Source organism: Alligator sinensis, unplaced genomic scaffold (assembly GCF_000455745.1).
Source record: "Alligator sinensis unplaced genomic scaffold, ASM45574v1 scaffold458_1, whole genome shotgun sequence".
NCBI lineage: Eukaryota > Metazoa > Chordata > Crocodylia > Alligatoridae > Alligator > Alligator sinensis.
The window spans coordinates 1,056,054-1,079,238 of record NW_005841944.1 but is presented as its reverse complement, the minus strand read 5'-3'; the positions used below and the strand labels follow the sequence as shown (position 1 = coordinate 1,079,238).

The window sequence follows — 23,185 nt, the reverse complement described above, 5'->3', positions numbered from 1 at the left end:
GCCCCACTAACACCGCAACTATCAGCCACCTTACACATCCCGCTCCAAATGCCTCACGCTTCTCCTCACGCTTTCTTCATTTATAGATTCCCACTAGACGGTTCCAGCCACTTGGCACCTGCTCCTCCCCCCCGCCACTTCCGGCAGCTTCTTCAGGGCCGGGGGCCCCAAAACTATTTTTTGCAGGGGGCACTAGAACAGTCTACTGTTTCTCTAGTAGATCTGACTGGGTTGGATCTATTAGTTTTAAGTATGTGCAAAGCACTCTTAATGGTTACAAATTTTACTTTCCTTAAATATCATGTGGTCAATAAAACCACTTACTGTAGCTGTTTACATGAAACCAGAATTCAGCAATACTTTTTAATAAAAGGTTGTGTGTCATAGAAAGTGATTTGGGTGCTCTGCAAAGGTGGTACCCCAAAGTGGTTGTGATTTCTCTCATTATATCACTCTCTACTCGGGGCTGGAATGTGTTTACAAAATGTGGTATCTTTTCAACTGTACAGCCCTCTTTGGCCAGTTTATTCAGGATATTGTATCTTGATAAGCCTGCTTTACTTCCTTAAAAAAGGAAAGGTAGGGACCACATCAGAGTTCATACCTTTATTTTCACTCTCAGCAGAGGATTAATGGATTTTGAAAGTAAAGTAAAGGGCTAGAAATGTTAGATTAACTTTTATTCTGCCATATGTAGTAGTAGTCTGCACATGCCCGACTGAACCTGGGCTGTCAGTCATTTGATAGCAGGTAGCCGTTTCAGAATTCTGCAGACCTTCAAATCTTATATTATTGGACTAAATAATCACACACTGTATGTGGGCCATAGCTGATCACTGCTGTTTTTGAAGAACCCTACCCTGTAGGATACCTGCAGCTCCTATTTAAGTCAGCAGGAGTTGTTAATATCCTGTTGGTGAAATTGGGTTCCCATAAGTCACACTGATGTATCAAATCTAATCTAGCATTCTCCTGTGATTGCAGTGGATTCATACCAGGAGAAATAAAAACTTCAGATAAGAAAACTAACTCTGCACATAGATTCTTCCTGCTCGTTTTACTTCTGTGTCTCTGTGCTGTAGTGACATCTAGTGGAAACCAAAGTAAAGTTGTCTACAGAACTCCATAAGTTTATCTTAATTACTTAGTTCATATTTGCACATACTCTGGATATTTGAAATGCTTAGTATTGTTGTTATCATCTGTCTAGCTGTCTGTTCATTTCTAATGTGTCTGACCTTAGTTTCCAGAAAGTCAATTGTGCTTTTTAATTAAGCTCTCTTACAGTAAACAGTAATGGGCAATTGTTTCATATGGTGCAGGACTGCTTATAGTCAAAAAGATTCTACACAGAAGTACCAGAAACATGGACCAGAACCAGTAAAGTTCAGCAGAGTTGTGCTAAATGTGGGAAGGGCATGTCTAGTAGTGTTTGACTGGTTCACACTCTGCTTTTAAAAGGGATATGCTGTCACAAACCTATATAGTTCAGTGAGGCACAGTCACATTTTTAAAAATTGCTCATGCTGGCACGTAGGGTGAGTACTGGTCTGGGTCAGGGCTGTCGAGCTTCTTAGCAGCTGAGGGCTGCGTGCCCCAGGGCCCACACAATGCATGTCCTCCCTGCTGCACTGAATGTCCCCCTGTTGCACTGTGCACCCCAGTTCCCCATCCTCTCTGACTGCACAGTGTGCATGGGACTTCCTCTCCTCTGCTGCACCAAGTGCCTGAGTGCCCCACCCCACCTCACCTAGGTCCCCCTCATGGGCTTCCTCACTGCATCCTGCCACTTAGGTGCCCCAGGCTGCAGGCTCCCTCAGCACTGCAGGCTATTATGCTGCACCTACTTCTCTCTGGTGCGGGGAAGGGGAAGCTGGAGGGAGAGGGCATCCAGAGCCCCTGACCAGTGGCAATACATAGGGGGTGCATGGGGGTGCATGTGCACCCCCTGAGAGTGCCGGTGCACCACTTGTCAGGCCATGCTCCCCTCTCAGGTGACAGGTAGGGGGGCAGGCAGGAGTGCTGATGCTCTCCCCCCGCGCGAGCACTGGCTGGGGAGTGTGAGTGCTGGATGTAGGCCACGGCCACTTCTGGGAGTGCTGTGGCTGCTTTTGGTAAATTTTACCCCTCCCCCTCAGTGAGCACAATCGGGGTCCCCCCTGGTCGGTGCAATTGGCTGGGGGGGGAACCCTCCCCAGTCGGTGCAATTGACCATGTCCTCCCCTCCAGTCCCTGACTGGTCACTGGGGGTGGGGGGCACATGCCCCCCTGACTAAGGTGGCACCAGTCACCCATGCCCCTGACTGCTTCTGCAGCCAGAGAAATGCAGGGGTGGCAGTGGCGAGGCAGGAGCCTGGGAGCCACAATTAAGCCCCAATTTAACACTGTTTGAACAGCCCTGTTCTGGGTTAAGTAAGGGTTTGATGGAGCTATGAGGCAGTATAACATCAGTAAAATAAAAGGAAGTGGACTCCAGAGGCAGCACATGCAGTGATATAACTGTAGTGAATATACCAGTGACAGAGCAGTAAAGCTGACTGTGCATCTGCCTTCACCATGTGAGGCCTGAATAATAATCACAAAGAAAGAGAATGTACTATGCTCACACATACAAGTCCAGACTGCTCCATTCTATGGCACAGGGGACTGTGCACTGTGATCAGAGCATACAGTGTCCAGAAGGTGCAACAATAGTTGTATTAATGTGCTTACCATGCTATGATAAAGCCTGAAAACCTTTCATCTATAGCAGGGGTGCTCAACCTCTGGCCCATAGCTATATGTAGCCTGCAGAACTATTGCACCTGGCCCATGGGACTCCCCACAAGTTGGGAAATTTGATGGTGGGGGAGCAGGGGCAAGTAATACTGCTGTCCTCCCCTGTTACCAAGCTGCTCAGGGTGCTAAAACAAAGGGGTGCCAGCCAGGGCAAGGCATGGGACGAAGCCATGAGTGGCTTGTTTCGGGAGGTGCGGGCACAGGGGCAAGGGCGGCTCCTGCTGATGCATGCACTGGGAGGGTGTGCCCCCCAGATCTGTGCACAGGGTGAAGGTGGGCTGCTGCTGCTGCGGGCTTGCCCCAGGCACCAAACTTCCTTGCCAGGGTACTACCCCCTTCCCTCCCCTGTATGGCCAGGCCATGCCTCCTCCCCTCATTGGGTCTGGGCCATGCTGCCTTTCCCCATGCTGCCAGACTGGGGCCACACACCCTTTCCCTCCCTGCCCCCACATGACTGGCTTGGGGTTGGACCACACCCCCTTCCCCCATGGGACCCAGTCGGGGCTAGGCTGCTCTCTGACCCCTGCACACAGCTGGATCGAGCACAGTCTCACCAACTCATACACTGGATCCAACCCATGGATGAACTGAGCACTGTCCATCCAGCCCAGATGAGGCAGGGGGAAGGTTGGGCACCACTGAGCTTATAGAAACCTTTGTAAAAGCAGCATGCAGTTAGTAGCAGTTTCTTCATGAAAAGACATCAAGAATTTATCCAACTGAGTTTCAAGGATTTTGTGGGGGATATCTTTTCTTGGATTGACTGCATGGTTGGGATAGGTTTAGGACATGCTGCTTTTTCAGATTATTCTTCCAAAGAAGAGTGCCCGGCATTCAAAAGCTTGTCTAAGCCTCTCCCAACCATGCAGTTGATGCAGTAAAAGATATCACCCACAAAAATCCTTGCCTCACATATTTCTTAGACCATTGCAGCTACAATATTCCATCAAATTGAGTTTGTCATTTGTTTTCAATGATAAAGGATGCATTTCCATGTAATAGACGTTATAATGGATTTGGTATTTGTCTATTACTGTTAGTGCATCCAAAAGAAGGCTAGCTCTGTTATTTCTTTGGGTAGCATTACTTCTCTGAGTGTTACTCAGACTCTTGAATTGTATCTTATTGTATCACACAGGCACAGCTGATAGCTCAGTCAATTGGTCAGGCTTTCAGCGTGGCCTACCAGGAGTTCCTGAGAGCCAATGGAATTAACCCAGAGGATCTCAGCCAGAAAGAATATAGTGACATCATCAATACCCAAGAAATGTATAATGATGATCTTATACACTTCTCCAATTCAGAGAACTGCAAAGAGGTAAAGCCAGTCTATGATTTTCATTCCACATTGATCCAGTTTTCCTTTTTTTTTTCTTTTTGTAAGTATAGAACATGTGGAGATACGATGTCGCATTTTAACAGTACATTTGTAATGGACATCAAATTTTATTATTGGCATTTTGCTAATAAAATCAGCAAAATGATTTTTTGAGATTTTAAAATTGTTCTTCTTTTACTTTGGGGCAATCTGCTTCCATTGATATTTACAGCTTAGATGACTTTGCACCAGGCTCAGGATGTCAAAGGGGTACTGATGTAAGAAGAGAAACAGCCATCAGGTGTTAATATATTTTATATTGCTGGTTGATGCTATATATCTCTAGGAAATGAGCTGACATTTTTCATCTTAGAAGATGCACCACATGTACTTTGCTGTATTGAAGCAGTGTGCTTTTAATGCCCATTCTAGTTCTCCATAAAAACATTAGTTTAGTTTTCAAGGCATGCATACAAGACAGTTTTGTTCCAAAACGTATGTGTTGCCAGCAAAGGTTGGAGTGCAAGAGTGTTTATCTGACACTCTAATAATACTTTTTAATCAAGAGGTGCAGACTAGAATTATGGGACAGGATCCAAACACAGCCAGTTTGTTCTTGGCTCTTGGGGGGTGTCCAGAGCAGTACAAGGTATGAAGAACCTTCCTCCATTTCTGTCCTCCCACACTAGAGTGAGGTCCTTGTATGCGGGGGAAACAGGAACTGTTCCTTTCGTACATATCCAGAGTATGTTCCACCCCAAGGAGCACGTGGGGTAATGGGAAGAGGATAGCGTAGCCTGAGCAACTGCAGGAAAAAGTTGGACTTTCTGAAGAGACACTAAAGCTCTCCCTGAGGTTTCAGTTTCCTACTCTCTCATTCCAGTCCAGTGGCTAACTGTCACAGGCTGGCCCTTAATGTCACTTTGTTTAGCGAGACTGTGACAGAATGGTGCCATGAAGGTTCTGGCTCTGCAGTGAGATGATCATAACCAGGATAGATACTGTTTCAATTTCTGCTTCAGTGACATCGGATTTATTCCAAATTCCATTAATTTAAACTCAGCAAACTCTAGTTTACTAGTAAATGTTAAGCTCCTGTATGGATAGCTGCAGTGAGGATTTGCATTGAAAGGTCACTGTAAAATAAAATTTGCACCTTTTTAAGAGGCGTCTCTTCTGTCTTGGCTGGTAAATTTTATTGGTTAAGACTGGTGAAGACCATCAATCTGATTTAGCTGAGCCATTGAGCAGGATATCCCCTTCTCCAATAGACCAGCAGTAAAATTGCCATCTGAAATCTGATTAACAGAATGTTATTGTTGGTGATACTGCTGAAGATAAGTAAACTTCCTCTGACTCAGTGCCAGCCCACCAAACTCACCTTGTTATGTTTACTTGCTTTTATGATACTGGATTGCATTTCCTATTTTGTCTTTACTTCAGAAGAACCTGATAGTACTTCAGCTATTGCGGCCAAATCCCTTTCCCACAGTAGCGGCAAAATTGTCATTGGCTCCACCATTGGTGGGATTTAGGTTCATCTTCTAATAAGTAGAAAAAGCAAAACTCCTTATTGACTCTAATATGGTCTCATTTTGTGTGCTCATAACTCTTCTGCTACAATTTACCCTTTTTAAAATAGGAGTAGTAGCATTTACAGAATCATGTAAACTAACAAGAAGAATAAGGATGGGCTATGTGTTCATGTTGCAGCTGTTATACATTGGTTGCATTTTAATACTTTGAGGAATAACCTTTATGGAAGTCTGCTTGCCTTCTTGGATTCTACAGAATAGAAATTCTCTATCCCATGGGTCAGCAACGTTTTTGGGCAGATTACCAAAAACACCTGCAACCTCGGCTTGTAAGGTGTTGGAATGCTAGGAGTGGACAGCGGGGAAGCCATGAGGGTCCCAATCCTTGTTGAGGCAGTGCAGCCACAGCTGTTTCCCCACCATCCACTCCAAGGCACACGTGCACATGTGCACCTGCTCCCAGCAACGAGCCGAGCCAGGGCTCTGCAGACCTCGGTACAGCCACTTGCAGCCTCCCAGCTGCTTGCCACAGCCGGCCTAGGCTCTGGGTCCTGCCACCTGCTACAGAGCCTGGGCTACTCGCAGCAGGTGGTAGGGAGGCTGCAAGAAGCTGTATCGGGGTCTGCAGAGCCCTGGCCCAGCTTGTTGTCGGAAGTAGGTGTACGTGCACCTTGAGGTGTACGATAGGGAAGGGGCCGAGGCTACACTGCCACAGCAAGGGTCAGGGCCCTCACAGCTGCCCTACTGTCTGCCCCAAAGTGCAAGTGCCAAGCAAAATGCCTTTGCATGCCATGCAATGGCACACATGCCGTGGGTTGCTGATCCCTGCTCTATCCCATCTCTTCTTTATTTACAAGGCTGACTGCTGCAGTATAGCAACTTACATACTACACGTGGTTCAATTGCTGCATTATTCACTTGGAGAGAAAATGTTGTTATCCAGTATTTCTTTAAATGAGACTCTTAAATCGAACTCCTCACTTCTGTTTAGATATATCATACACATAATTACACATTTTTCCTTTAAAAAAATTAAATCAACTGTGCCTTTTGAAGTAAAAGTCATTGTTCATAAGAAAATGAATTTTTTTCTTTGCAAGTAGTGATTCTTAATTGTTTAACAACTGAAACATTAGTGTTGAAAATTCAGATGAAATGTAATTAAAACAAAACAATTTGTATGACTTTTCATTGCAGCTCCAGCTAGAAAAGCAGAAGGGAGAAATTCTTGGGGTGGTCATTGTGGAATCTGGATGGGGATCCATTCTGCCCACAGTTATCCTGGCTAACATGATGAATGGCGGTCCTGCAGCTCGTTCAGGCAAACTAAGCATTGGAGACCAGATTATGTCCATTAATGGGACCAGTTTAGTTGGTCTTCCTCTTGCAACATGCCAGGGAATCATAAAGGTATCCAACCCTTAACATTTTCATGCCTTAGATTAAATCCCTGCAGACATGACATTGCCTGTTTGTAAAGTACCCCTACAAATCTCTGGCATTTGTAAGTAATTTGTATTTTACCTAGATGAGGTTGAGTTAGATGTTTCATATCTTTTCTAGAACAGATTTTAATATTGACCTGTGAAGGCTAAGGAAAGGAGCCTATCTGCAAGAGTCATTTACAAAATCCATAGAGTCAAATCATGCCCCATAGTACTGTACACGGTCACAGTTTCTTGTGGGAATGGAGCTTGGCTACTTCTATATCACCAGCCTTTCCCATCTGTTCCAAACTACATGGAAATCTGTCTGCTGGAGTCCATGTAGTTGGAAGGGGTGGACATGGGATGACTTATAAAGAGGAGTTGCCAGGCTTCAGGGTTGGTCAAGTGGGGGCACAGTGTCTTCCCGTTAGCCCCATGAAGATTCCACAGAGAAAGTCTGGGAGCCTGTAACAGAGCACAAGGTGCTGGTACTTGCAGGGACATGAGCAGCAGCAGCAAGGCAGTCTGCAGCTGCTTGCAGCCCCAGTTAGGTGGGGCTGCCTGATTGGGGAACAGGGCCTAGCTGTTGTATATAAGGGCCGGGCCCTGAATGACAGGGGCAGCAGTCTGCTGCCAGGAGCCAGAGAGGCACCACTGGCTGAGCTACTGCTCAGTACAACTTGGAGGTAAGGGCTGGAGCTATGGGGAAGGAGGAGACCCCATGGTCCTGGGCATGACTGGAAACTGCACCCTGCTGGGTACGGGTGGCCTGGTGTGACTGTCTGTGGTGGGACAGTCCCACAGAAGTGCCAGGCCATTTACTGCCACGGTGAAAGGCAAGTATGGGGCACCTTCTAACCCCAGCCCCCACATCCCTGGTGGCTAAGATCTAGACAAGGGGAGCCCAGGCTCACTGCAAGCACTGAGGCAGGGCCCAAGCCAGCTGGAGGAACCTGTGGCAGTGCCCAGGCTCTCAGTGCAGCCTGAGGTTGCATTAAAGATCTGGGAATAAGGTTCCAGGGGGGTGGGGTCCTGAGCCTTGGGGAGCTAAAAGGGGAGCTCCCAGATGAAGGGATTAGGGTAATGAATTAGTGTATGTAGTGGAATGGGGCTTGGAGCCCTAGTCCCAGTGTGAGGGGCTCAGAGCCCGGGGGCAGGGCTCAGAGCCTGAGAATGGGGCTTGGAGCCCAGTGAAGGGCTTGGAGCCCAGTGTGTATATTGAATCGTGGTAAGGCCAGGTGTTAGGCCATGGAGCATCTGTGAGGCGTGGGACACGATAACGGAAGGTCACAGTTGTATATAGGCCCTTGTCACCAGGGCAGGTAATGGGTAGCTTCCCACCTGATTAACATCCAGTAATCATTAACATCAAAACGTGATAGGTGAGGTAGGCAGGTGGTTAGTCCGAAGACAAGTGGGCTGGCCTATGTTTGGGACCAACCCCGGGACACCCACTTGTTACAGAGCCATATATATTATCGTTTCTCACAGTTACTAGCATGGATTCACCAGGGTTAGGACCAGCCAAAGTGTATTGAACGTGGTTCTTAAAACATGTTAGTTTGTTCTCAGCACAGCCTCCCCCATTCTTCCCTTTCCCCTTTCCCTCAAAGAATCCCATTGCAAACAGTGTTGGAGTTGAATAGTTGTTAATAATCCTGGGAAATGTTCAGATAATTTCTTGAAAGCAGGAGAGGCCTGACACTAATGCCTTCTCTAAAGCTGAGAAAAAAATATACTCTTCCAGGACTAGTGAAACTTTATCCTTTAACTTTTATGAAGGGCTGCAGAGTCCTTGGATTGAAGACCCAATTGTTATTGTTAAGGTTTTGGAATGACTTATCTGTACTAGTAGCTTGGAAAGAGTTCCAGGTCTCACTCATAATCAAAACAATAAATGTTCTTCCAGGGACCAGGATTTAGCTGGTCCATCCACTTCCAACTGGGAGAGCACAAATTAAGAGCCATTTCTGGAAATGTTAACTTTTGGGATATTTTTCCAGGGTCTTAAGAACCAGACACAAGTGAAGCTGAACATTGTCAGCTGTCCTCCTGTCACTACTGTCCTCATAAAACGACCAGACCTGAAATATCAGCTGGGCTTCAGCGTACAGAATGGAATTGTAAGTCTGTACTTTTAGTGTTTACGGCTTTAGTTGGGCTTTGAAATGCATTAAAAAGTTAGTTTTGTGTGCTCGTAGTGCACTTTGAATATGGTGGGCTTCCTGGTTAACAGGGTGCAAAATTTGTTGGGAAAATAAAAGCATGTATGTATATCTCTTGTCTTGTAGCATGTAGTCAAATTCAGAGTAAACATTAGGTGTTTAGGACATTGGATATCCTTGGTATCTGTCTGCCTAACACAGTAGTTCTCAAACTTTTCAGGGTCAGGGCAGCCCTCCACTGCTTTTTTTAAATGTGGGTGAGCCCCCAGTTGGGAACCCCTGTTGGTATTGCCTTAACTTACCTCAGTGCTTCACAACCGAGTTCTGCTGCTTCCAGGTTAAACTGCCCTAAGTGCCTGCTGCTTAGCCAGTGCAGGAAGGGCTGTGGCATATGTGCACGATCCTTCTGAATCAGAGCTGCAATGAGCTTAAAGTAGGCAGGGGCTGCCTTGAACTGTGTAGCTCTTCCCAGTCCAGCCCCTTTTATGGTCCTTCTGGAAACAGAAATGCTCTGGTGGAACTATCCCACATGCAGGCGTGCCCATGGGATAGTTTTACTTGGCTGCTGCCACAGCAGCAACATCTGCATTACAGTACTCCTGAGGGAAGTTTGCCATACCTCAGAGTGCTGTGGCACCTTGACTGAGAATCACTGGTCTAGCAGAAAGAGCAAACTGTGAGAAGAGAGAAGCAAGGTTGTAGTTATGGAAGTAGTGAGCCTCTCATGTAATGGATGCAGGGCAGTTACTGCCAGTGCTGAAGTCAGTCTGCCCTGAAGTCACAAGTGTAAGCCCCATTCGTGGCTCTTCACAGCTTGTAATGTCTATAAAGATTTCCCATTTTAGATATAAAGTACATGGCAAATGCTTCATGTGTAGAAGTATGGATGACAAGTTTTAAGGTTGTGCCCAATTGAACTGAAGCACTGCCTTAAAGAAAGGGCCTCTGTCTTTAAGGAGGTTGAAGCAGAAGTCCACAACAGGGTTGCTTATGAAAGATTATAGATTAAAATTCTGGGATTAATTTACAGAAGCGATAGTGTTGCCCTGTGGGGTCAGGCCAACTCTCAGGATCTCAATATTGCGCTGTTAGGCAGGAGGGTATGACACAATTGCACATATACAAACACACAAATTAATTAGGTGCATACACACAGACTACCAACTCAGGCACATACACATCCAAACCAGCCTAGGCACATGCATACCGATCACCAATTCAAGCACATACACTATACACCCCATAAGTTAGACAAAAATTAATTGTCCATACCCGCACACTCAGTACACATACACAGATCACTAATTCGTATATCATGCACACAATGACATATATATATATACACACACACACTCAGCAGTTCACACACATACAACCCACCTATACATACACACAGGTAAGTTCCTAACTTGGATGGTACAGAATGTGTGTGCGTGCTTGGGATACCTGGGATACTTGGGGGAAGGTTAAGGTGAGAGAGAGTTAAAGTGTAGGGAGTGAAAGTTGCCGGAACCAGGATTAGAACCGGTGGACTAGAGAGAAGCTGGCTGAGGAACTTAAGATAAAGTGGCCCCAGGGTTACTTGAGGTCACTGGTGCAAGGGAAAAAATAAAGCTTGGTGGCAAGGAGGATTCAGCCAGGAAAGAAACTGAGGCAGAAACCTGGGAGCTCAGGGGAAAAGGCAGTAGGGATAAGACAGTGGCAAAGAAACAGGGGGTTTTCAGGCAGAGAGGAGCTCAGGACAGGTGTTGGAGGTGGCAGTGAGCCAGAAGCAGGAGAGGGAGAAATGAGACACAAATTAGAGGGGCGAGGAGAAGAGATTGGAGCAGGGCCAGACTATAGTAAAGCAAACCCAACTCAGGGGTCCAAATAACAGGTTTATTAAACAGACAACACACTATACAGCCCCATGAAGTTATTGGTTCACACACACGCGCGCACACACAAGCACTCACAATAGCAGCAGGAGAAAGAGACTCAGTAGAAGGGTTGGAGTCCAGGTAGGGAAGAGAAGCAGAGTCCAAGTCCTTGGCTGAAGAGGGGGTAGGGGATGATAGCTATCTATCCAGGCTGGAAAAGGGTCTTTGTCCAGTAGGTGTTGTCCAGAGGGGGGTCACCGGCAGGGCCTCTGGGTGGATAGGTGGTATGGCATGGTGCTGGTCCAGATGGAGACAGTGTCCCAAGGAGTCAGTCTTCACTGCCCTTTTATGGGGCAGACTACCTCTGATCTCCTAAGGGAGGGCCTGTCCAGGCAATGTCAGTCCTGTTCCAGAGGGTTCCAGGTATTCTTACTGAGCATGTGCAGCCTTGGCACAATGGTGGGTTGCCTCGTCTTTTGTTTCTTGAGTGCTGATGGGTGGTTCCAACGGCTGGGTCGTTGGTCCAGGTATTAGTGTTGATGGTTCAGTCATTCAGAGGGAGCTATTTTTAGACCTACTGCCATTGTCTCTCAAGCACCCTCATTCATCCCCATTCATCCATGAACCAATTTACCATAGGAGGGGTAGGTCTTAGTCATAGGTTACGACATCAGGGGACACAAGATGGAAAACTTGACATGACTTATGCTAACTTACATATGTAGGCCTAAATCATATAGTATCAGTAAAACAGTAATATAGAGCAATAAAAATCAATATAAACATAATAATTATCACTTATAAAACAGTAGATATCTATATCAAAATGGCAGGGCACTTATTTGAAAAGAGGGGAGAGAAAAATAAAACTTACTACCTAAAATAAAATGTTAAAGCTTATCCTACATCTTAGCTTACTTATACTTATCTATAGCGAATAGAGAGGGAGAGAAAAGTCAGAAATGGTTGGGGAAGGGGAGGGAATGCATTTTTAGATAAAACCAAAAACTGGGGGTTTTGCTACAATAGGAGGATGGGAAAGGGAGTTATGGCTCTCCAATCATGGTGTGATGCATAGAGTGTGTTTGTAGCTGCAGCTTGCAGTGCAGAGGGGAGGGTGTCTTGTTTTTCCATGCTTCTGGGCTTGTCTGGCTACCATGTGGGGCCAGGAAGGAATTTTTCCTCCTCCTGTTGCTGTGGGTGTCATGGGTTTTTCTGCCTCCCCTAGAAGCACTGGGTGCTGGCTGGAGCCAAGGTTGGGGATTTTTACTGAGGTGCACAAGTGCTTCTGCTGGGACTGCACCCCAGAAGTTCCCGGTTAGACAGTCTTGTCCCTCTATCCAGGGGTTACTTTCCTCTGTAGCAGGGGGGCAAGGTCCTCTTCCTTGGATCAGTGACTGCTGGCCCTTTGGTATGAGTAAAGCTGTCCTCCTTGCAGGTCAGGTTGAGCAGCAGAGAGGGACAATGTAAGAAAACTTTAACAAAAATTTGTGGCAGTCACAAAGGTTCTATTCTGCATGAATAAGCAAGTTAAGGCTTGTCCACACATGCTTGGAATAACTCTGGTAGAGTAGCTAATCTGCATTGAGTACATCTTCTGCAAGTTGCTAGAAATGGATTAAGCTGAACTACAGAAAAAGAATTTTAGTGCAGAATAAGACTGCTGAAACAGAGTGTGTGTTTTAAATTCACACCCAACTTATTTTACACTTGCTTCCCTGTGTACATGATCTTTTAGCAACCAAAAAACCTCTTGTTTGACATATATTAGGCTTTCATCTGTCAAAAAAATGAAAACCAAATTGTCATGATTGTATTTGTATAGTCTGATTATCACCTTGCCCTCATCCTTCTGTACCCTATACATTGAAGTGGCAATACTTTTAGTGCTGAAATAGCCCAAATCTTGGTGTAAAATGGATTAATGTGATGACTCAGTTTTTCAAGGTGAGGTGCTCAAACCAGTGTATGAAATAATGAAAGCATTGTGATCAGCATAAGCATTGTGCATGATAAAAATACTACTCTGGGGCTTGGAGGGGAATGGGATAATTTTAAAGCAACAATAAAACAAAAACCCAGAGCGAGACGCTTATATAAAATGAAAAAGGGGAAATTGACCCATACCATTATCAGACCTCTGAGACCTCTGGAAAGAAAAAGGCTGTGAAGGTAGGGAGTGGTTTTCCAGCCTACAGTTTTTGAAATTCAAGTGTCCAGCTGTCATGGTGATTAAAGTGAAAAAGAATTTCCAAATAAAAAATGAGCCCCTGGGTGTGCATGAAGAGGGACACCTGGTGCATGGGTCTCCCCTGCATTGCTGCTTCCTGGCTGGGGGTTCACAGTTCTGGAGGCCCCTCAGTGCAGTCTGGAATTGGTGTTTGGGGCTAAGTACAGGCGGTCAAAACCCCCGAGGGTGAATTGATTCGGTCTTTGCAGGTTAGTCTAAAATGCAGAGATTAAACTGAGAAGCAATTGGACACACAGTTACTTTTGATTCAGCAAATGTAGCCACATACCTGCAGTGGATTAGGCCAGAAGCCGGTGGGGGCAGTGCTAGAGCACATCTCTCTGTCTTGTAGCCAGCATGGGCTGTGTGTTCGCTTCCTCTCCCTGATGCCCTCAAGGTCTCTAGGATTTGCAGTCCAGAATCACAGCAGGAGGCCTCTGCAGGGTTACTAATCACTTCTTCCTGCTATCAGGTGCCTCTGGGATTTGTAGTCCACAGTCACAGCCAGCAGTAAGTTTCGATAAGTTTAACAGCAGGGCAGCTCTGTACTTGGGGGAAGGTGGATTTAACACCCCTCCCTGGCCCCAGACTCCAGCTGGGGTTTGCCTGGGGGGGCAGTCCCTGCCTCCCCCCCACCCCACCCCACCCCACCCTTCTCTGCTGGAGCAGACCACCTAGCCCAGCCAGGGCTGGAAAGTATGTTGAAATGCTGGGGGACTGTGAGTTAACTTGAACCAGGAAGGGGTCTGGGACAGAAGTTTCATAAACTAGTTCGACCCAAATCAGTTAAGCCTGATACTACATTCAACCAGGTTTATGTTAAACCAGTTTCAGCCATTTTGTGCACTGAGCTTTTGTTTCGTTACAGGTTTAAACCAGTTTCTGATGACTTAAACCAATTTACGTGTAACTTCTGTCCCTCCCCTGGGAGGGCAGGGGTGGGTATAGGTAAAGATGGGTGCAGATGCATCCTCTCCATGATCCCCATGGAGACAAGTCTGAAAAGATAATGTGGCCTGAAGCATAGATCTGGAGGGAACGGACAATTTCTTTCTACCCATTCTTTTCCCATCCACTTGATTCCAGGCTGATTTATTATTTACAATAACTGAACTATTGTGAGTCACAGCTTTTTCCACTCATGGTGTTTTAACCCCACCTGGTGGACATTTACAATTTGCCAGTCAGTGGATGATCAGTTTTTTTTAGTTGAAGCAAAAGGAAATATACCAAATTCACCACAGAAGTCTTTTGGGGGCTCTCTCTCAGCAGCAGGAGATAAAAAAGCCCCACAACACATTTCAGTTGTGATGACACCCCAGTTAGATGCGTAGGCCAAGTACAATGGATACTGTGGAGTTCAATTGGTATTTTAAAACAACTCTAATGATGCAGTTCTGTTCTGTTTGACTCTGTGTTTTAAGGAGCATGTTTTTCTAATTGCTAGATTTTGTGGTAATAGAATATGACTGAGCTCAAAAAATAACATTTTGAGGCACATTTTCTTGTTGGTTCAGCATTAGCTCAGCAAAGGGATAATCTGCCAAAACAGGTATAATTAAATGCCTTCTGGTTCTATGTCATTATCTGGTTATGCACGCATCTGCTGGTTATTTACATGCTACATCAGATGACAGCTTAGCTGCATTTGCTTTCATTCAATCCTATCTCCTTTGTGCAGGATGTAAAGCCATTAGACTCCTGAATAGTCTATAAACTACTGGAACATATAAAAAGGTTATTTGAGCTAGTTTTTGCTCTTATAGCACATCAGGCAGATGTGTAGAGGTCTGATTGGGACTGAAAAATAGGCAGCTGCAAAATTTTGCTTATGTCTATTGTACAGTCATGAGTGAAGAAGAGGTGGACATGTCTGTGAGAGCCTTTTAGGATATGGCTGGCTTTTTCAGTAGTTTGGGAGCCCTTGTTTAAAAATGTTGGTGATTTTTTTAAATGAAAATATTGCACCCTCAAGAGGGTATTATTTTGGTTTGTGGATTACATGAGCTTGTATGTGACCATTAATATCTTAAGATGTTTGTTGGTTGTAGCCATTCCGGTCTAAGGACATAAGCAGCCAAGGTTCTTTGGGTACATGTGATATCTTTTATTAGACCAACTAAATAGTTGGAAAAATTGTTCTTTGCAAGCTTTTGGGCACAAACACCCTTCTTCAGGCATATTGAGTCTGCTGGTGAATTGTGAGCTCTCCTGGGTAGAATAGAAGCCAAAATGCAAAATGAAGGTCTGTGAAAATGCAAATGCCTGGCAGTGAGGATCAGAGGGGTGGAAGACAATAGATGTAAGACAGGAAGGGAGGGGGGAAAGGAGGAATGTTGAACTGGTGATGGAAGAATGTAGCTGGTAAAATGCAGACAAGTTACCTGGGGTTATTAGATGACAGGCAGGTTATGATGTGCCATAAATCCAACGTCTATATTTAGTCCATGGTTTTTTGTACCCAGTAGGTTGATGCAGTGAAGCTCATAGACTCATCTGCAAAAGGTGTTTTGTAAATTCCCTTTGAGGATTAGAACTGAGAGTTTGGAGAGAGAGTGGTTTTCTTGTGAGAAGTGTGCACCCATAGGTAATTGGGTATTTTTATCTTTGATAGATTTTTGGTGTGCATTCATTCTGTTCTGGGCAGTTGTTGTTTGCTTTCTCCTACATATTTTCCAGCAGGGCATTTAGTGCACTGGATGAGATGTATAACATTTCTGGAGGTGCAGATATAAGATCCAGGAATTGTGTTGGTTGTGTTGTGGGGTGTAGTTATTGTGAGGGTGGTGGAGATGTGTTGGCAGGTTTTACATTTCTTGTCCCGGCATGGTCTGGATCCATTCAGTGTGCTTAATATCTTAATTGCTTTCCATACTAGACCTCAAAGCTCTTTACAAATAGAATGAACATTTGTTTTTTGTTTTTAAAATGCAGTAAAAATGTGTGAAACTTAGCAAGCAATGAATATTTTACTTTCTTCCATCATATGCTTATCCATTAGAGAATTCCCCACACACCCTTAAATTTATGTTTAAATTGTACTATTTCCACATATAATCTGTGGGAATTATACACAGTAGCAGATGAGCAGAATTATTTCAGTAAAAAATATGTAGATAATCAGGTTATTTATTACATTTGATCAATTTGTTCAAAATAAATGATTATGACAGAACATTTTATCAATTTCTATCAAATCAGTTTATCATTTTATCAATTCTAAATAAGTGATTACTGGCACATAATACATTACTGTCTGTTCGCTACCCAGTAGCCAAACTGCAATAAAACTGACTGATTATTAAACTGTTAGGATTTTCTTTATGATATATTACTGCTTGTCTTCTAACACACTGAAAATCTGTTACAGATGAAGAAGCTAAACCTCTATGGCTTTAGCTTTGTTTGGCTTCTTTTTTCTATCCACCCAGAAAATAGGATATAGTTTCTTGCTCACGAGAATTAGATCAAGATCAATCATGCTTTATTTTATAATCTCTGTGACTGTCACCATGTTCAACCAATATAGCAAGCCGAACATCCTGGCTTAGTATGCCTTGCCCAAACTTATTTTTTCCCAATCTGGCACTGTGGCACTTTTGGCACCGTAGGCCAAAAGCAGAAATATTTAGCTTCTGATGGAAGCTTAAAAAGCCAAGAATTGGTGCCTTCTCTAATTGTTTATTGTCTTAGGAGATGTGTAATAAAGTCATACTGATCTGTATCTAAATTTTGGAGGTCATAGGGCATTTTGCTTGTGTTCTTCACAGTACGGCCATGTCCAGATGAACATGGTTGTGTGGTATGTGGTCCCAGATACCACACATTCGGTGACATTCTCCATGCCGTGACCCCAGGAGATCCCAGGGTAAAAAAAAAAACCACGCAAAAAAAAGCGGGGCAGCGCACACAAGGACAGTGAGCACTGCCCAAAATGGGAGCCTGGCCAGCCAGAGATGCACTCAGCTTCTGGCCAGGCTCCAAGCAGCAGGATTGCCACTGCTGCAGTCCCAGGAGGCCCCCAGGACCCCAGGTAAGGCTGCTGGGGCCAGCCCAGTGATGGCCCCAGCCTTCCCTGCCCCACCCGGGGTAACCTACCATGCACCAGAGGGTGAATGGCACAGGCATTCCCCAGGGACAACTAACAGTGCTATTGCTTCTTGTCCCTGGGGAAACAAATGTCTATACTCATGTGGATGCAGCCTGTCAGGCCAAATTTGGTTTGGTTCTTTCTCCTCCTAGTGAGTACCTTTTATAGTTATGTTTTTTATAGCTTTTCTATTTTTATTTGTAACTCCCATTGCCAATGGACAGTGTTTTTATAGCCTTTTTATATTTATGTTTTTATAGCTTTTAAATTTTTTTTTGTAACGCCCAACAATGGACAAAGAGCTGCAGAACAAGAGAGCAGATCAGCATGGTGTTATGGCTTTCTCCATTCTTTTTGTTTATGTATCCATTGTGCTGATCCTTTTGCTATCAGGTGAAGACATGAGAGCCCTCAGAGACAATAATCCATATTTCAATAGCTCTTCTGGCTCTTTTTGTGTTTTGATACTAAGCACTGACAAGAGGTTGCTGTTCCAGGTAAGCTATTATAGGGCGTGTCCAGATGAGCACGCATGTGCAGTTTGCAGCACTGCAAGCCTGTTTGTGGCACCACAAACTGCACTCAGCAAACTTGTAACTGTGTGCTGTGCTGTGAATTTGCAGCACGGTGCCAAAATGTGATACCAGGATGCCCTGGTATAAAAAAACCCAGCACAAAACGCAGTGCGGTGCACGCAGCAGCAGTATGTGCTGCCAGAAATGGAGCCTGGCTGTTCAGTGCCACACTGTGGCTGCTGGCCAGGCTCCATGCAGCTGGATTGGTGCCGCTGCTGCTCCAGGAGGCCCCCAGAACCCCAGGTAAAGCTGCTGGGGCCAGCCTCCCCTACCTCACCCAGGACAAATTGGCACATGCTAGAGTGTGTGTGCAGGGGCATGCCCTGGGGCACAAAGCAGCGGCACAAATGTGTGCCACTACTATTTGTGCTGCATCAAACAAGCCCCTATATGTGGGGCCTAAAACAAGTTATTTCTTGAACACACAAACATGTGTACACAATACGTGATCCAGGGACATACTTCAGCTGCTATGCAGAATGTCACTTAACACAGATTAACTGTTTTAGGGAGAACATGCCAATATTGTTTTAGTTTTCAGTTTTATACTGTCTGAAATATGTGCCCATATTCTGTCACCTGGCTGAACCATCTCAGCGTGTGCTCTGCTTGAGGTTTTGAATCCCAGCATGGGTTAGAAAGCCAGGAGGTGGAGCCAAAGCACAAGTTTCTAAGTAGTCTATGGAACAAAAAACGATTAGGCCATTCTTTCTCTGTCACAGGTTGTTGGTGCTGGATTTAGATGGTATGGGCAGCTGATACCGTTCTACATTTGTGTGACATGGGAACCTTATTACATGCAGACCTAATGCTGATACTGTCTACTAGTAAAGAGCCACAAATTCTCACACAGTGTATTTTTCCTGAGGTTGCATCCTCCTGAACTGCTTCAGCATGGTGTGGATCCCTGTTATAACAGTGATCTCCTACCTGGTCCTTCTGAAGAATTCACTTCTGAACATGCTCAGAAAGGCAGGAAGCATTGCACAAGAAGAAGGGACAAGGGAAGTAGGACCTCACATCTACATTAATGGCTCCAAATGTGACTGGACTAAAGGGAGAGTTGGATTTGGGCCTTAATGTCTCTCTTCTGCTGTGGTCCTAGTCGCCTTCCATTATCTTTGCTTACAGATACAGAAGCAGCACCATGGGCTGCTTAAAGCACAGAACTTGGAACCTGAAGATCTGCCCTCTAATTCCCAGCTAAATGCTGCTGGTGATCTTTTGTGTGATCCTCTGCAAATGACTTACTCTGCCTCATTTTTCCCAGCTATAAAATCAGTAACACCCACTACATGTGAAGCATGATCCTTGCTGTAGAGCATCACCGTCTAAAGTAGAGATAAGATATCCCTTTACCTGGTGGAGGATGGGCAAGTATGAAAGCTTAATTCCCTCATGTTTTGTTAGTAAAGTGCTTTGAGAGCCTCCGACAGAAGATGCAATAGAAACGCAGGCTATTATTATTGTCTTTGTGCCACTAGGCTGGCAGATCACATTTCCATTTGCTTTTGAAAGCTCATACTTTAGTTCGATGTGTTCTTTACCATTTTTTTTCTATTGAGTAAAATGAATTTACAAGGTTCTTTCAGAGCATACTGGCTTTTTCATGTCTGATTACTACATACAAATCCCTAATGGTAGGCAGAAAACTTTTAATTTTTAATCCTGGAAATAAAATGAAAAATGTTATGCAAGAGAGCTGGACTAAATCTATGTAATGTCATCTGGAAGATTTTGCAATCTGTGTGATTAGTAGGTAAACTACTGGCAAAAATCATATGTTCTGTGGGAATGAAAGCAAAGTTACAATTCTGTGCATAGCTCTGCCGTGCCCTTTAACTGGGAAGACACAGCTGAACTGATCTATGAACAGCACAACGCTAAGCTCTAATTAGCAGAACGCTAAACTCTAATTACAGCCTGGATGTTGGAAAGCAGGGATTAACTGCTGGTCACAGTACAGATGAAAATGTCTTTCAGTAGGTTGGAGGAAGTTCCTTTCACAAGCAAGGAATGAGAGGCATTTTTATCTCCCTTATGTTGCTTATATTGAGAGGGGATTTTATTGTTAGTGATACTGTATTCAGGGAGAGAGATTTATATAGAAATTGTCAGTATTGTACACAAAGGATGTTCAGGATTCATCCAAAGCCTTTCAACTCAGGCATATCCACTGCTTTCCGCCTTGTCCATGACCCACTACTGTATATTATCTGCATCTGAATTAGATCTTACACTGAGTCACGCACCAGGTCTTATTGTGCTTATATTTAGCACTGAGCAAATAGTCAAAGATCAACAATTGATGATAATCCTTGTCGTGAGGTTACAATCAGGATAGTAACTGCCAAACTTGTCATTATGGGGTTCTGTTCAGTATTTATCATCTCTTCCAGATTCAGTTACATAATAATAATAATAATTAAATAAATAACTTTTCTGCAAAGTGGTCACTTTAGAAAACGGCAACATTTCCAGCAACTTTTACCCCATTTTATTAGAGGTATTGCTGTTACTTTTTCTGTTTAGAAATAAATAGGAATGACTGTCACACCTTAGATACCACTGCTGGTCAATGTAACTTTTTAATGGTGATCACTTTGGCTGCATTGGTTCTGAGGTGCCCTCCTCAGGAGGGTGGGAAGTAGAAATAAATCAGAGACCTTGACACAAAAGGCACCATTATTGCTGAGTGACTGTCCAGTTTCCACTCTTGGATGTGTGCAGCATTGGATTATTTTTAAATAGCTGTATCTGTTGGGGATGCATGCAAACCTTGTGCAGCCTCTTGCTCCCCACTTCAGGGGATATAAAATATAGGCGCTCCCAATCCACTCCATTTCTTTTGATTTGGTTCCCTCTTGCTTTGGAGTAGGCTTTGCAGGAGAGCTGAAAAAGCTGACAAAGCATCATGGGACAGCATAGCAGGTGACCCTTGATTCATTCAATACCATAGCCACCCATTGCTGAGTGAACATTTTTCAGGCTGCAGGTATCCTGAGATGAATGAAGTCCAGATGACTACTAAGCATCTCCCCCAAGAAGACAGTGACCTCTTTAACAGTGGATGGATAATTCTGTACATATATTAAGGGACACAAGAACTACACTGAAATTTCCCAGCCCTTTAAAGGAAATTCTCAGGAGAGGTGTAACAGTACGGAGATGGCAGCCTATTCAGTCATAACCCTCAGACTTCCTGAGGAAAAAGGCGCTGCGTCCACTGCAAGAAACCATTACCTTGCTTGCTGACTACACCTCAGCCTGGGGCTTCTGGGCAGTAGCAGTTTTGACACACAGGTTAGGGCCAAATTGAATTTATAATAGTCCCCAAATCCTGTCCTGCTTTTGGTATCTCTCTCTAAGACTGGAATCGGGGTGTATAATCTCTCAAAGAAGAAAAAAGTATGGATTTTTCACGCATGCCAAGACCCCTCTTTTGTCTCTGCTGAGCAGTCATTTTACTGGGGATTCTTACTGCCAAGGAATGAGTGCCAGTTGTAGCCATTTACCTCCTGCCACAGGAAGCAGGAGGGTACATAGGGCATAGGCATTGGCCCTGGCAGAGGCTACAATTTAAAAGGAATCTAATCTCATGCTTGGATTACATGACACTCAGGAATGGAATCAATGGGGCCAACGCATCTCAGCAATCCCCACCCTTAATATAGAATAAGTAATTGGTCTTTCTGATGTAGTGACTTTTTCAGGCCATGTCTAAACATTTCTGTCTGGCAGTAAAAGCTGCTTCCTTGTTGTCATTCCAAATTGCATTTTTTTGCATATTAAAATCTTCATTTTGGCTTTTACAAATAAACCAATGTTCTCGAGTCTACACAAAGCATCTGTACAGTGGAGAAGATTTGCCTTTGAGAGCAGGGCATGAGGATTATTGTTGCATTTTGGAGGGAATTTGATTATGCATCAGAAATTGGACATGGAATTATCACATATGATCTAGGTCTCAGGGCTCTGTTATACTTTATGCTGATCAGTGGAAGGACTTTGTTACATGGAAATATTGGGCAATTCCTGGAGCTCTTGGATTGTCTGCACATTAACAGCTAAAACTGGTTTGGAGCACTTGTTACATGGCTCAACATTACATTACTCCAGGGCAGGATTATCTCTGATCTGTGCTACCCAGCTTGTCTTACACTAAGGTAGCCATGTCCCCTCCCTCACTGGCCCAGATTTGTCTGCTGCCCTTCCCAGCACCCCAGATCCCTGCTCACTGCTCCCCTCCCCCTGCTTAACCCTTCCCTGCCTACTCCCCTAGGACAGACAGCACAGGCAGCTACAAGTAAGCAATGTCCTGGGGGCCTGGAGGGAGGAGGCAGGGAGGAAACAGGAGAGCACTGGGGTGGGGAGGGTGGGAAGGGCAGGGGGAAGCCCAGAACAGCACAGGGGGATTCTTACCTTTCAGTCCTCCAGGCCCCTGCTGGCCTGCAGTGCAACTGCTCCAAGTTCGAGCTAGCACTAACACCCATCAACATTTGTGCGGTTCAGAGCGTAAGGTATAACAAGGCCCCTAGTTTCGGGTGTTAGGACCTCAAGGTGTTAAAGAGTGTCAGGTGTGCAGACAACCCAGGTAGGCATACACCGATAAAGATTTTCTTGGCCAGTACCTATAGCCAATTATTCACCAGGCATATCGGCCAGTACCAATCTGATAACCAATTTAAAGGAATGCAGCTGGGCAGTGTGGAGAGCAGTGCCTTGCAGGTAAGTCTGTGGAGGAGAAGGGGCATAAGGGGGGGGCAGATCGAGGCCCCCATGGTGGGGGAGGGAGTGGGGCAGTAAATGGGACCCCAGGGCCAGGGCAGGGAGCAGGACAGAGCGGTGGGTGGCTCATCCAGGGGATCAGCATCCCAGTGCTTAAAAATTGGGGTGGGGGGTTCTTGAACTAAAGCTCGTTGCATGAGCTTTAGTTCAAGCACCACCACCACCATTTTTAAGCACTGGGATGCTTTTCACTGGAGTGGAGTTGGGTGGGGCAAGGGTGGAGGTGGGCTGCCCGCTGTGGGCTTGGGGCTCTTCACCCTGCCACCTTTGCCCCAGGAGCCACGCAGTAGCTGCACCACATCCCCTGCCCATCTGGTGGCAGTGGTGGCGGCAATCTGTGCCTCCCACTACTGGATGGGCAGGGGACACAGCGTGGCCGGCACGTGGCTCCTGAGGCAAAGGCAGCAGAGCGAAGAGCCC

The 23,185-nt window shown here is 45.1% G+C and overlaps 1 protein-coding gene across 12 annotated transcripts in view; it reads left to right on the top strand.

Moving 5' to 3' along the window:
* APBA2 (amyloid beta precursor protein binding family A member 2) overlaps window positions 1-23,185 on the top strand; it is a 265,914-nt gene that overhangs the window by 236,665 nt on the left and 6,064 nt on the right. For all 12 annotated transcript variants that reach the window (XM_025199452.1, XM_025199458.1, XM_025199454.1 and 9 more), the window contains 3 exons: window positions 3,917-4,096; window positions 6,829-7,041; window positions 9,062-9,181. In XM_025199452.1, coding sequence (XP_025055237.1) covers window positions 3,917-4,096; window positions 6,829-7,041; window positions 9,062-9,181 — 513 coding nt within the window. The remainder of the gene's footprint in view (window positions 1-3,916; window positions 4,097-6,828; window positions 7,042-9,061; window positions 9,182-23,185) is intronic.